The following is a 14,286-nucleotide window of genomic DNA, read 5'->3' as shown; positions in this document are numbered from 1 at the left end:
CGACATTGAATTCTTAAAGGGCCAGAGTATGATAAATCTCAGAAATCAAATTCAAATTTTTTAAACAACTCAAATCGAATTTGAATAACTCCCTAGTCAAATTTGACAGTTTTGACCATAAAAAAAATGGGAAATTTTGAATTTTAAGTTCAACCCTTGATAAATCTGCCCCTTTGTGTACAGTCCCTCCAACACCACCTCTTCAAATTTCCTTCCACCAGCTAATGCTCCATTTACATTTATCCATATTCACCAAAAACATTGTTGCCATTTCAATTTTGGAAACCTGCTGATACATTGGTTGATCATAAAAGTGAGGTTTTTAATCCATAAAACACGCAGCCCAGACAGAATCTTTCTGCGCTGCGTGTTTTATGGATTAAAAATGAATCCCTTTCCTTAAAGCTGAAAATGGTAAACTCATGTATGGTAGAAAAGTATTACAAGTCAATCATTTCTTGATTATGTATAATATATATATTATGTATATTTATATTATTATGTATATTTAGAACGTATAGAACTTTGTTTTGGATTGCTGTCACATTCTAAAACTGTCATCATAAAACCATTACTGTCCTTTATCTAAGTTTGTTTGAACACCACAATAAGAATGCCTTTAATATATGTTAAACTTCTGTCTTGTTATGTAATAAAACAGAAATACAAGAGCTTTTATTATATGCTAGTCGTGTATAAAGACCATCAATATTTATATCTAGTAATATTTACTTTTGGGGAAACAAGTTTTGAATTCAAAATCTTTGTATTTATTTTATGTATACTGTTATATATAGGTGTCTGTTTTACAGTATAAGCAGACTTCCTGTCCAGGGTTGATAATTTTTTATTAATGCATGAAGACCCCCGAACTGTTCCAAGAGTTAGGCTGGCTGTATGAATTGGCCAGGGCCAGTAAGTCAACATTAGAGATAAATATATAGATAACTAGAGTATACAGGTATGGGAACTGTTATTCAGAATGCTTGGGACCTGGGGTTTTTGGATAGCGGATCTTTCCCTAATTTGGTTCTTCATACCTTAAGAAATTCATGGAAATATTAAATAAACCCAATAGGCAGGTTTTGCCTCCAATAAGGATTAATTATATCTTAGTTGGGATCAAGTACAAGCTACTGTTTTATTATTATAGAGAAAATAGAAATCGTTTTTAAAAACTTGGATAAAATGGGGTCTGTGGGAGACAGCCTTTCCGTAATTGGGAGCTTTCTGGATAACTAGTTTACGGATAATGAATCCCATACCTGTACTAGCACTCAGCACTTGCAGGGCTAACTCAGCTGTGCCAAAGAAGGATCTCTGTCAGTAAGATTTGTCTCTATAGCCCAGTTTTAAACTTATAAAAGGTGTCATGGAGAATTAAAATAACACTACAAATGCCCTTTTTAATATAATAAGCATGCATGAAATAAATACACAGAAATTCTAAATAAACCATTTATTTTAAATAAAATGTTTGAAATATACCTCAAATATTTAAATATATTTTAAAAAATACATTAGGTGTACTTTGATGTTGTAATATAGTCTCTAAATGGACGATACCTCAAAAGGTATATTGACAGCACCATCTATATCCTTTATTGGATAATCTATATTATATTATTAAATATATCAAGTGGCAGTTATACTGAAATGAACCCATACACCTCTTTGAAAACTGCCTAGATGTTTTTGTATAATATTTTGTATTTCTTTAGCCTTATGTATGCAACAAACTGTTGCATTAATGACTAGTGTTCATTTTTCATAAAACTGTAAAAATGCATTTAAAGGAACAGTACCACCAAAAATGAAAGTGTTTTAAAGTAATGAAAATATCATGTACTGTTGCCCTGCACTGGTAAAACTGATCTGTTTGTTTCAGAAACACTACTAAAGTTCATATAAACAAGCTGCTGTGTAGCAATGGCCGAAGTTGAAAAAAAGCTTTATAGCACAGTGGATAGTGGATAACAGAACACCATTATGTTCTACAGAGCTTATCTGCTGTGTAACCTGATTCTTTTCTCCTTTGAATGACTGCCCCCATTGCTACACATCAGCTTATTTATATAAACAATAGTAGTATTTCTGAAACCAAAATCAGTTTTACCAGTGCAGGGCAACATTATATTTGTATTACTTTAAAACACTTAAATTTTTTGATGTTACAGGGTCCTTTAATTGTTATTAGTAGCTTTAAGGAATGGTGCTCCAAATTGTTAATCCTTATCTGTAAAACTGTTTTCAAGCAATCAACATAAAATATCCCATACCTCTATTGTGACATTGTTTATCAACACTGTCGCCCACCAACGTGAATCCATATAGTAGGTTACTAGAGGTTTCTGAACTAGTTAAATAGGAAGGATGTAGAGCTTTGATTGCTACAGCCCTTACATTGCCAGTCCTAACCCTTCACCAGAAGAAACCAGGAAACAAAGGGTTAAGAAAACTTTAGAACTACTGTATAGAAGTGAGAAAAAAGCACAGCCAAACTTTCCAAAGAGTTCTATGCAGTATATTTGTAGGTGTCAGTGGCAGTTTAAATTGCTAGCTCTTGGAACTGGCAATCCAACTATCCCAAAGTATTCTCTTTTTTGCTAGCAATCAGTGGTCTTACTGGATCATCATTTCGTAGGTGTGTTTGCGTGTGTGTGTGTTATTGCAGTGCTTTTTATTGATACTAGGAATTTACACATTGTTAATAAATCTGATTCTATATGAAGTCTGATTACATCTAGTTCTTCAGCAATCTTCTCATGATCTGCATTTCTGATTCAGTCTAAATAAAATGTTTGTCTCTTATTCTCCGTCTAGTCGAGTCTACCTGCATTCCTTATTTATTTCTCTCCTATTATTGTCCTCTGTGAGTAATTGGAACACACGTTTCCTGCCTGTTATATGTTGACCAGTTTTCTTTAGCTTGTTGCATCTCTGCTTTTGTTACTTCATTTTAAATGCTTTGTATTCATATTCAACGCCAACTTTTTTTTTTTTTCCCTTGGCTTGTTTTTAAAATATTCATGTTCAATTTTTGCATCATTCTGAGCACCGTTTCGTTTACAGGCATGAAGTGCTGAGAATCAACCCGTGTTTTCTCTGGTTTATTCTCTGCTATGCATTGTTTCATTATGCATGGTTTTTACTTATTGCTTTATTTTGCACTTGTTAAATGGAAATATAGCACATTCAGTATAACACCTTTTTCCATACAGAATCAAGAATTGAAGGCTGGCTCTCTATACCAAACAGAGGAAACATTAAAAGATATGGATGGAAGAAGCAGGTAATATTTATTTATTTAAAAGCAGAATGATGATCTTATCATTTAAGGATTATAGTGAGTAACAAAAATCATGTACAGACAGGTATGGGATACAGAATGCTTGGGACCTTGGATTTTCCAGATTATGGATCCATAATTTGGATCTTTGTAATTTAAGGGTTAGTTCACACGAGGAGATTCGGGGGAGATGTTTTCGCCTGGCGACTAATCACCTCGTCTTCTGGGCGACAATCTCCCCGAACTGCCTCAGCGTGTCTTCCCATAGGCTATTCTGAAAAGTCGCCTGCACTAAAGCACACGCAGCAATGCGGACTGAGATGTGACAGTCAGGGTGGCAAAACAGTCAGGTTTAGAAACTTCAACTAACAATTACTTACAAATACAAAACTCTTTCAAATACAAATCTCTCAGTAAAAAACAATCAGCATGACCTATAATTAACTTTTAATGTACATTCATATTTTAAAAAGTATTTTTTTTAGTGTCCGTATCACTTTAAGTGTACTAGAAAATCATGTAATCATTATATAAACCCAATTAGCTGGCCCTGCTTCCAATAAGGATTAATTATATTTTAGTTTGGATTAAGTACAAGTTACTGTTTTATTATTACAGAGAAAAAAAAACACATTTTTTTTTTTTTTTTTACAATTTTCAAATATTTGGATAAAATGGAGTCTACAGGAGATGACCTTTCTGGATAACAGGCTGAGCATACCGTCCGACAACAATCTCAGACCAACGTGCAGTCCACTCACATCTACTTTGCACTCCTTCACCCCTGCAACTCTAGATGAAGTTAGCAAACTTCTAGCCAGCCCAAAACCCACCACCTGCTCCCTTGACCCCATACCCTCTCGCCTTCTCCACCCAATCTCTGATACACTCTCTCCTGCACTTACCCACCTATTCAATCTTTCACTCTCTACTGGTACCTTTCCATCATTATACAAACAAGCACTAATCACTCCTATCCTCAAAAAACCTTCCCTTGATCCTAGCTGTCCCACTAACTATCGACCGGTCTCCCTTCTTCCATTCGCATCCAAATTACTAGAAAGGCTTGTTTACAAACGCCTGATCCAGCATCTCACTCACAACTCCCTCCTCGACCCCTTGCAATCTGGCTTCCGCCCATCACACTCGACTGAAACTGCACTCACCAAAGTAACCAATGATCTTCTATTGGCAAAGTCTAAAGGTCATTATTCCATTCTAATCCTTCTAGATCTCTCTGCAGCCTTTGACACAGTTGACCACACACTCCTCCTTGACATTCTACACTCATCTGGCATTCGGGACACTGCTCTTTCATGGTTTACATCTTATCTGTCTGACCGTTCCTTTAAAGTTTCCTTCTCTAACTCTACTTCTACTACTTTCCCACTCTCTGTTGGAGTTCCTCAAGGCTCTGTTCTTGGCCCCCTGCTGTTCTCGCTCTACACAACTTCACTAGGAAAACTCATTCAGTCATTTGGACTTCAGTATCACCTTTATGCTGATGACACCCAACTCTACTTGTCTACTCCTGATCTTTCTAATTCTGTCCTTTCCCAAGTCACAGACTGTCTCTCTGCTGTCTCCTCCTGGATGTCACAGCGCCACCTGAAACTGAACCTTTCTAAAACAGAACTCATTATATTTCCTCCTAGATCTTCCCCTGTCCCTCAGATATCACTCACCGTAAACAACACCACCTTTCATTCCACCACACAGGCACGCTGCCTAGGAGTCATCTTAGACTCTCATCTGTCTTTTTCACCACACATTCAAACACTTGCAAAATCTTGCCGTATTCAACTGCGCAACATTGCTCGAATACGACCCTATCTCAGTTCAGAATCAACTAAAACACTGATTCAGTCTCATCATCTCCCGCCTTGATTACTGCAACCTACTCCTCGCAGGTATTCCAACAAGTCACCTTTCACAACTCCAATCTGTTCTAAACGTGGCCGCTAGACTCATTTATCTAGCTCGCCGCTCAACATCAGCTGCTCCCATATGTATGTCCCTTCACTGGCTCCCAATCTCTTCTAGAATCAAATTCAAATTACTTACACTCACTTTCAAGGCCCTTAATAATGAAACCCCTCCCTATATTTCATCTCTAATCTCCAAATACACTCCTTCATGAAACCTACGCTCTGCTTCTGATCTTCGCCTCACTTCTCCTCTGGTCACTTCTGCCCATTCTCGTCTACAAGACTTCTCTCGGGCTTCTGCTTTTCTCTGGAACTCTCTGCCACAAGCTGTCAGACTTTCTCCTTCCTTCCAAACTTTCAAGCGCTCCTTAAAGACCCATCTGTTTAAAGAGGCTTATTCAATGTACCTTAATTAATCATTGCTGTATCAAAAATGACAGTGTTTATACAATCCTAATGTCTCAATTGTACCCTAACCTTTTAGTTTGTAAACCCTATTGTACTCTGTAATCCTTGTCTGTTATCCACCATTTATTCCCTGTTTGCTATAACTGCAGTAAAGCACTGCGTATCTTGACAGCGCTATATAAATAAATGATGATGATGATAACAGATCCCATACTTGTACTTTATGTGATCATAATAAATAAATAGATTTGCTTCATGCACTGCTGTGCATAGATCTGTAAAAAATGGTTGGGAGGGGGAAAGGCCACTTTTCATATGTTTAGGGATGGGATCCCTCAACTGGAAACCTGTTATTCAGTCTGAATTACAATAAGGCCATCTTCCATAGCAATTCTAACTTTTTAAAAATGATTTCCCTTTTCTCTGTAATATTAAAGAAGTAGCTAATACTTAATGGATACTAAGCCGCAGAAATCCATATTGGTGGCAAAACAATAATGTTGGTTTTTTTTAATGTTTAAATATTTTTTTTAGCAGACTTAAAGGGGAACTCCGGCTTCCAAACCAAAATTTTATAAAGAGGCCAACATAACACAGAAACCCCTAATATACAAATCACAGTTACCCGTTTCTTTAAAAAAGTATGAATAAATGGCATTCTCTATGCTGAAATCCAGCTGGGGGGAATTTGATGTTAAATGTGTGCTCCTATTTGGTGCAAGTTCTACAGTAACTGTGTGATCAACAGTCTGCTTTATATATACAAAACTGATTCTGGATTAAATTTGTGAAAAACAATTTCTAGAAAAATACAGTATTTGTTAGTGTTGTTCGTAATTTTATGTTCATTAAAAGGACTGTTCACCTTCCAAAAACCTTTTTTCAGTACTTTTTAGATTGTTCACCATAAACAGACTTTTTTCAGTTGCTTTCAATCTTTTATTTTTTAATGCTTTCCCAAAATTTAAGTTTAAAGTTTAATGTTCCTGTCTCTAGTGTTTCAGTCTGGCAGCTTAGTGATCCAGGAGCAGATGCGGAAATGTTGCAATTTGCTACATTTAGTTGATACAAATAGTTGATATATTTCTCAGCAGCATCTGTGGAATATTTGCAACTGTTGTATCAATTCTTACAGCTGCCTTTAATGAAAATCAGGATTCAGCTCAGCAGGGACAAATATAACACACGTATCGACTAAATGTATCAATTTAGAACAGTTAAGAGTCAGCTACCCCCCTCCTAGAGCTGCTTTAGAAGGAAGGTGAAAAATGAAACTTTACACTTCAATATTAAAAAATGCTCACAAATAGAAAATTAACAGTAATAGGAAAAAGTCTTTATATGTGTGGAGCAATCTGAAACCAACTGATTTATTAATTATTTACTTTTATTGCATCCCTGGTTAAGTGTCTTATGGTCTTCTTGTTTCTAGTATGTTGTAGTGAGCAGCAAAAAGGTTCTGTTTTACAATGATGAACAGAATAAGGAACAATCAAACCCATCCATGGTGCTTGACATAGAGTAAGTATTGATTTAATCACTTACCTACCATCAGAATTAGTACATTTATTTGCTGCAAGACCATACTTGCTAGGCTTTGTGCAAAGTCCAGAGAAGAATTTATTTCAAATATATATTTTAAGATTATCATATGATTATCTTTATCTATGTTAAATGTTTTAAAATGGGCAGAATGGAACACCGACTGTGAAAGATAACATAGAACAGAAAAGGTGGGAACACTAGGAGAAAAGACTTTGCGTGGAAGCAGAGTAAAAAGGGAGGGGAATATATGGGGGACAAAACTAGAGTGGAGTTATAAAAAATAGGAACAGCAGATAGAACAGTAGGGAGTGTGAAATGGAGTGAAGATTTAAAAAAGGAGAGAAATGGGTCTGGTGTTAGAAGGAAAAAACAGAAGAAAATGGCACAGAGTAGGAAATAAAACTGGTGGTAAAAAAGGGAGAAAGGAATGGAAAAAAGATAAAATAATGGGGACAGAAGGTGAGAGAGTAAGGCTGGCATAGAGTAAAAACAAAACAGGTTAATAAGAAAAAAAGGAAACATAAGACATAAGAGTAATATATATAAAATATGTACACATAACCATCTTCATGTACATAATTTACCCACACCTGCTGCAATAGGTGGGTATTTAACATATATAACAAATTATTAATAAAAAAATGTGTGTATTGCAGTAAGCTTTTTCATGTCCGTGCTGTTACACAAGGAGATGTATACAGAGCCAATACTGAAGAGATTCCAAGGATATTTCAGGTAATTTGCAGCCATCATATTGTAATGTAACCAGTGTTTTGTTTTTGTTTTTTATCTTTTTCATAATAATTGTAATAATTTTGTAAAGATAATATGCTATAAGCAGTATTTCACGAGTATAAGTTTATTCATACCTAGTAAAAAGCTATATTTATATAGGGCCAGTAACAGCAAAATTTGAAAACAAATACAGTTTATACATTGTGCAGTTCTATTTTGTATAACAAGTTTTAATTATATGTGTGACTAGAGAGATATGTGGATATCTGACCATATAATTGTATCGATCGGATTCCTTGTTATTTATATAGTAGTTAAGGTAATGTCATACCTAATAGTTTGTCTGAATTTTATGTAATTGAGTGTAATGGCAACCCTCTGTCACTGCTGGTGCAGAAAGTTTTGGGTCTGAAAAACTCCAGTCTCCCCAATAACAGCAGTTTGTCATTAAACTCAGTGACCAGGGGTTTCACAGTTTTTTCATCAGCATAGAAAATGTCACATTAGCCTTAGAGCTTGAAGCAAGTTCTGGGTAACAGTATATGGAATTGTATAATGGGGTTTGGGGATGCAGAAGATTAGTTAATTTTTTTTTCTTATCATAACAGATACTTTATGCCAATGAGGGAGAATGTAGGAAAGACGTGGAACTGGAGCCAGTCCAGCAAACTGAGAAGACCAATTTCCTCAATCATAAAGGCCATGAGTTTATTCCAACACTTTATCACTTTCCAGCAAATTGCGAAGCCTGTGCCAAACCTTTGTGGCATGTTTTCAAACCCCCTCCAGCACTCGAATGTCGAAAATGCCATGTCAAATGTCATAAAGATCACTTGGATAAAAAGGAGGAATTGATCTCCCCCTGCAAAGGTATTTCCTTAGGAATGAGATCTACTTAATTACTACAACAGTAGGGTTTTTTTTTTTATATATAAAATCAGACTTTTAAAAACAAAATCACAAATGTTTCGGAATTTATTAAATCCTGAGGATGGAAAGTCTGAAAATCCGGCATCTCAGACCTGTCGAGGTTGCATATAAGTCAATGGGAGAAGTCCCAATAATTCTTTGATGTGCGCTGGGTTTTGTGCAATACCCCGAAGTTTTCGAGTGGAAATTTGGAAAACTCGTGAAATTTGGGAAAAGCTGATTTTTTTTTTTTTTTTTTTCCCTGCAAATTTCCAGGAAAATATAATAATAATAAATAAGCGTTAAAAACCCGAGCCGATTTGATAGGCGTTTGTAGCAGAAAATATTGAGATAAATTCAGACTTTGATAAATAACCCCCTTAATGTCTGATTTCATTCCTAGCGTGCCTGTCTCTATTACATTACACATATCCTGTGCAGAATCAGGAACATTTTGGCACATTATGAAAAGACGGTAAATAAAAAACAGCTCATACAGTATACTTGTTACATGGGACAGTATGCCCCTTTTTGACGTCAAATGAATGAATAAGGTGTATATTGAATATACAGGCATGGATCCCATTATCCGGAAACGTATTATTCAGAAAGCTCTGAATTATCCATTTTAACTCCATTTTATCCAATTTTTTTTAAAAAAAATGGTTTATTTTTTCTGTTGTACAGGTATGGGATCCATTATCGGAAACCCGTTATCCAGAAAGCTTCGAATTATGGAAAGGCTGTCTCCCATAGACTCCATTTAAACAAAATAATCCAAATTTTTAAAAATGATTTCCTTTTTCTCCGTAATAATAATGCAGTACCTTTTACTTGATCCATACTAAGATATAATGAATTCCTAGTTGAAAGCAAAACCAGCCTATTGGGTTTACATAATTTTCTAGTAGACTTGAGATCCAAATTACAGAAAGATCACTTATACAGAAAACCCCAGGTCTCAAGCATTTTGGATAACAGGTCTCATACCTGTAATAGAACTGTACCTTGATCCAAACTAAGATATAATTAATCCTTATTAGAATCAAAACCAGTCTATTAGCTTTATTTATGGCATGAGGAGCCAAAATATCGAAAAATCCATTGTCCAGAAAACCCCAGGTCCCAAGTATTCTGGATAACAGGTCCCATACCTGTACTTTCTAAATAATATGAAATATGTATTTTTTTTTTTTATGGGAAAATTCTGAAACTAAAGTGCCAGTCTTCTTCCTGTGTGTACAAGCACAATCAAAACATATTGCCAGTCCAGTGATTAGCCCTTTACATAACAGGCTTATCTTATATACAAAGACTAACAGGCTGTAACTCAGGGAAGGGCGGGGGTTGTTTGTATATTACCCCTTTTAATTCCACTGCTAAGCTTTTAGAGTTTATATTTATTATGATTAAACATCTGTATATAACAGAAAATCCACTATCCCAAATAATACTTATTCTCTTTAGTAAGTATTTCAATATCCATATACTTTGTGTCTTGGGGTCATGTAACATTTTCTATAACTGTATATGTAACTAAATCCATGCATCTCTTCCTAATATTTAGTGAGCTATGATGTAACGTCTGCAAGAGATATGCTTTTGCTGGCATGCACTCAGGAAGAACAGACAAAATGGGTGTCTCATCTGGTGAAGAAAATTCCCAAAACCCCACCTCCAACATTAGTTCGGGGAAATCAGAGAACATTGTCTACTAGGTCTTCAACAAATCAGTCCTTCCGAAAGCCTGCAAAAACTTCATCTGGAAAAGCCAGGTACTCTTTGCACTTTACTGTGTAGATTCATAGGAACTACCACATCACTTTCATTATAATAATTTCTTAATGTCCTCTGAATACATCCAAATAAAGGTTTTTAAGTTAAACAGATGCAGTTTGGTTAGGAGTTTAGACTTAAATGCATTCTTCTCATTGCTGAGGCTTTATCAGGGCTCTGTCTTTTTAATCCTCAAAGGAGATAATTCATGAACTAGAGAGAGACTAGAAAGGTGATTTGGCCCTAGGTTTCCTAAAGGTGGCCAAACGAATTTTCATATGATATTCGGTGAGTGTGTGGTGGGAGACAAGCCGACCAATATCAGCAGAAGACCTGTAAAGGCACCCGAACATCGACCATTTTTAGTGCTGAATCGTTAGATACTGGTAAGATTTTATTGTTTCTACCTGTATATCTGACGATTCAGCTATACCCGTGTATTGAAAAGAACAATCTTTCCAGGAAAGATCGTAATTGTTACGTCGATGGCCACCTTTAGTTTCATTAGGGAGAGTTCAGATTAGGATCCAGGTAATACTGACCAGACAAGCCCAATCTTTCCTGCTAATTCAGCCATTCTAAACCCATTCAGCATCTTATTGTCATATATATTGGGCCCAAAACATACTGTATAAGTTATAATTGGCTCACTACATGTACCAAGTTCTAGTAGGTATTGTGGCCAATCCCAACATTTCTTAGCTAAAAGTTTATTTTAACAGTAACTCAACTACAGAAGACTTGGTCTTGATTATTCAAGCCAAAGCCACTATTTGCTTAATGTTTATTTATTAAATGTCGTATTTTAAAGGTTTTTGAAATCACCACTAAACTCACAAACTCTAAAACCACGATTATTATTAGATTTATAAAAGATTTGAATATAAAAAGTGAGAATTCTAAAAAAAAAAAAAAAAAAAAAAGCTCTAGATGATGCGGTAAAAAATATGGAAACCACTAAAAATTTTTTTACAATTTCTAACAAAGGAAAAATCGGAAAACCTCTAAATGTCCGAATTGATTTAAGGAGGTTGAATAAGATCAAAGCTGCTCCCACTGACTTCTTTAGCACCGTGACAACGTTTAATTGGCGAAGTTTTGCATTACAGCTTATTGTGGTTTTTACACTTAATTAACCTCAAATTTTTAGAGCTTTTTTAAACCTGAGTTTATTAAACCCAGAGGATGGAAAATTTTGAATTTGAAAATTGGGCATCTCTGACCTGTTGAGGTTGCATATAAGTCAATGGGAGAAGTCCCAATGATTTTTTGATGTGTGCTGGGTTTCGTGCAATACCCAAAAGTTTTCGGGTGAAAATTCCCGAAAAAATCATGAATATCAGATGGCAAAAAACACACAAAAAAAAACAAACCATTTTTTCACGAAAAGCTAATTTTCGGGAAAATGTAATAATAAATAATCGTAAAAAACAAGCGGATTTGTAGCAGAAAATATTGAGATAGATTCAGACTCTGATAAATACCCCCTATGGTTCCCATTTAGGTTTTATTACTGCATAGGCATTTATTAACCCTATGGGAATGGCCCTATCTTTGGGGTCTATAATATAGGTGTAATACCCCCAAACAGAAGCAAATCTACCAAGGGTAGACTACCCTTCTTCAGCTCAAAGCCCCCACATTTTTGTATATGTGTTTGTATGTATTTATTTGTGCGTGTTGGCTTCCATTTATGCAGTTGTTTTTGTGTATATGAAAAGAGGGTGAGGGAACATCTAAGGTTTGTGAGCAATGTCAATATATTTACTGAACTAATGTGAACTAGGAAAAGGATCTATGTGGATAAAAATATTCTGCCTGTTATTTTCCATCTGCAATATAAAGACTAATAATTTCCCACTTTGTTCTCAGCTAATAATGCTTCCCCGTCATGAGGTGCCGTGGCTGCGTCTTCGTATGAGTGGTGCAAAAAGACTGGAATTCACAGACATCACAGGCTTCAGGGCTAGAATGCAGTTCTACTTCCCCTTGCTTTGGCACAAAGAATGCTGTGAGGGTCTCTTATTGCGGGTTTGCCTTAAGGTAGATTTAGATGAGTTATTACTATGTAATGCAATTAAAACAAGGCTTAGCTACATATCCATATATATATTCATATATATATATTTATTATATTAAAATCACTATCAATCAGAAGTTGTGTCGGATATCTACAGAAGCCTGTTTGTGATGACTGAATGCAGATTTGCATAAACACCCAACGGAGATTATTCAAGAGTACCTCAAGATGAGAAGATCAGAGATTTCTTCGTAGTTTTTTGGTGTTCCTCAAAGACTTTACCTTTCTTTTGAAAGAAGCTAAGTGACCCCTGAACTATATGTAGTGCCTTGGCTGTTCAGCTCATGTCAGTCTTATTGCAGAGCAAAATAGATTGGGTGAGACGTGAGCCCTTTCAGGAGTGTACTATTCAATTGGTCATCAAGGTTAAAGGTCAAGATTTTTTTTTTTTTTTTTTAACTATGCATTTAATTTTTTTGCCAAGCCATATTGATTTGAGTTTTATACATAGAGGCATTAGAAACTAACCGTAAAAGACCATTTTATGCGTGTTTTGGGTACATCATTTTTGTTTATTTTGTAATGTATTGCCTTACAGGTTTTAAATGATAAAGAACATTAAGTTAACAAACGTAAACAAAAAAAAAAAGTATGCACTGTGTGAAATTTTAAATTATTGTTAGAACACTTTTATTGGGTATCGCCCGCCCCTTTTATTGTGTGCCTTCATTCGGATTCGTTCTTTTACTGCCACTCTTTTAGCAGTTGTTTTCTAAAAATGATTCTTCCCTCCAGGCAAGTTTTATTAGTCGAAAATTATTGCATTCCAATAGAAAAAAGGGAGATACTAGGCTAAAAAAGTTGTACAGACGGGAAAATGTGTTAGGTGGTGTGTCTTGAGTAAATGCACAGCAAATAATCCTGAATGTATGTGAAATATATTTAAATGTCATTTATGCCACGTACTCGCTTCCCCCCCTCCCACCACCACCACCACCAACAATTGAAAGACCTATCATGTGATTATGTACAATCGCTGATCAAAACTACCTGCTATCTTTTTTTGTTTCATATATAAATATATATAATGGAAATCTGCAAGGCTTACAAATTATTCCGGAACAAAGAAATAGGTACTGTGGCAATTCAAACCCCTTACGTGTTTTTTTTTTTTTTTAATGCTAAAATAAACATGTAAGGGGCTTGTCCCTGGTTTGAAATTGCCACGAGTGCCTGTACCTATTTCTTTGTTCCTGTCTGTTTGGGGGAAGTGCCGACTTCCTAGGGTCTGTGCACCTGGTTTAATTATCTCTGAAGGGCTCGGGTGTGCACGTGCTTCACTTGCTACAGTTACAAATTATTCCAACAGACGTTTGGCATTTTTATGAACACTTCATAATATAGTGAATCATAAAATATTTTGCTAATAAGCAGAGACCACTGATTATGTATATCTCTGTGTGTATATGCTGTGTGTGTATATACTCCTATGAAATATAAGGATATTAGAAGTGGCGTGAATTCAGTGATCGTATAAAGCACAAGACCACAGGTTATGGGACTCTGCCTTCTATCATCCTTCTATGTTTATTTTTTTTGCAGATTTAGTATTATTCCTTTTAATACACAAGTATTAAATATGCATTATTAAATGATGAATGGGTGTTTTAATTCCA

At 35.5% G+C, this 14,286-nt stretch overlaps 1 protein-coding gene across 1 annotated transcript in view; it reads left to right on the top strand.

Moving 5' to 3' along the window:
- Nucleotides 1-14,286, top strand: part of rock1.S (Rho-associated, coiled-coil containing protein kinase 1 S homeolog) — an 83,093-nt gene extending 68,807 nt beyond the window's left edge. Inside the window, exons 28-33 of the mRNA XM_018223653.2 lie at nucleotides 3,222-3,292; nucleotides 7,058-7,146; nucleotides 7,827-7,905; nucleotides 8,514-8,775; nucleotides 10,382-10,589; nucleotides 12,463-14,286. Coding sequence (XP_018079142.1) covers nucleotides 3,222-3,292; nucleotides 7,058-7,146; nucleotides 7,827-7,905; nucleotides 8,514-8,775; nucleotides 10,382-10,589; nucleotides 12,463-12,466 — 713 coding nt within the window. The 3' untranslated portion in view covers nucleotides 12,467-14,286. The remainder of the gene's footprint in view (nucleotides 1-3,221; nucleotides 3,293-7,057; nucleotides 7,147-7,826; nucleotides 7,906-8,513; nucleotides 8,776-10,381; nucleotides 10,590-12,462) is intronic.

Source organism: Xenopus laevis, chromosome 6S (assembly GCF_017654675.1).
Source record: "Xenopus laevis strain J_2021 chromosome 6S, Xenopus_laevis_v10.1, whole genome shotgun sequence".
In the NCBI taxonomy this organism is placed as follows: Eukaryota; Metazoa; Chordata; class Amphibia; order Anura; family Pipidae; genus Xenopus; species Xenopus laevis.
Note: the sequence above shows the minus strand (reverse complement) of the source record. Positions and strands in the feature narration are given on the sequence as shown.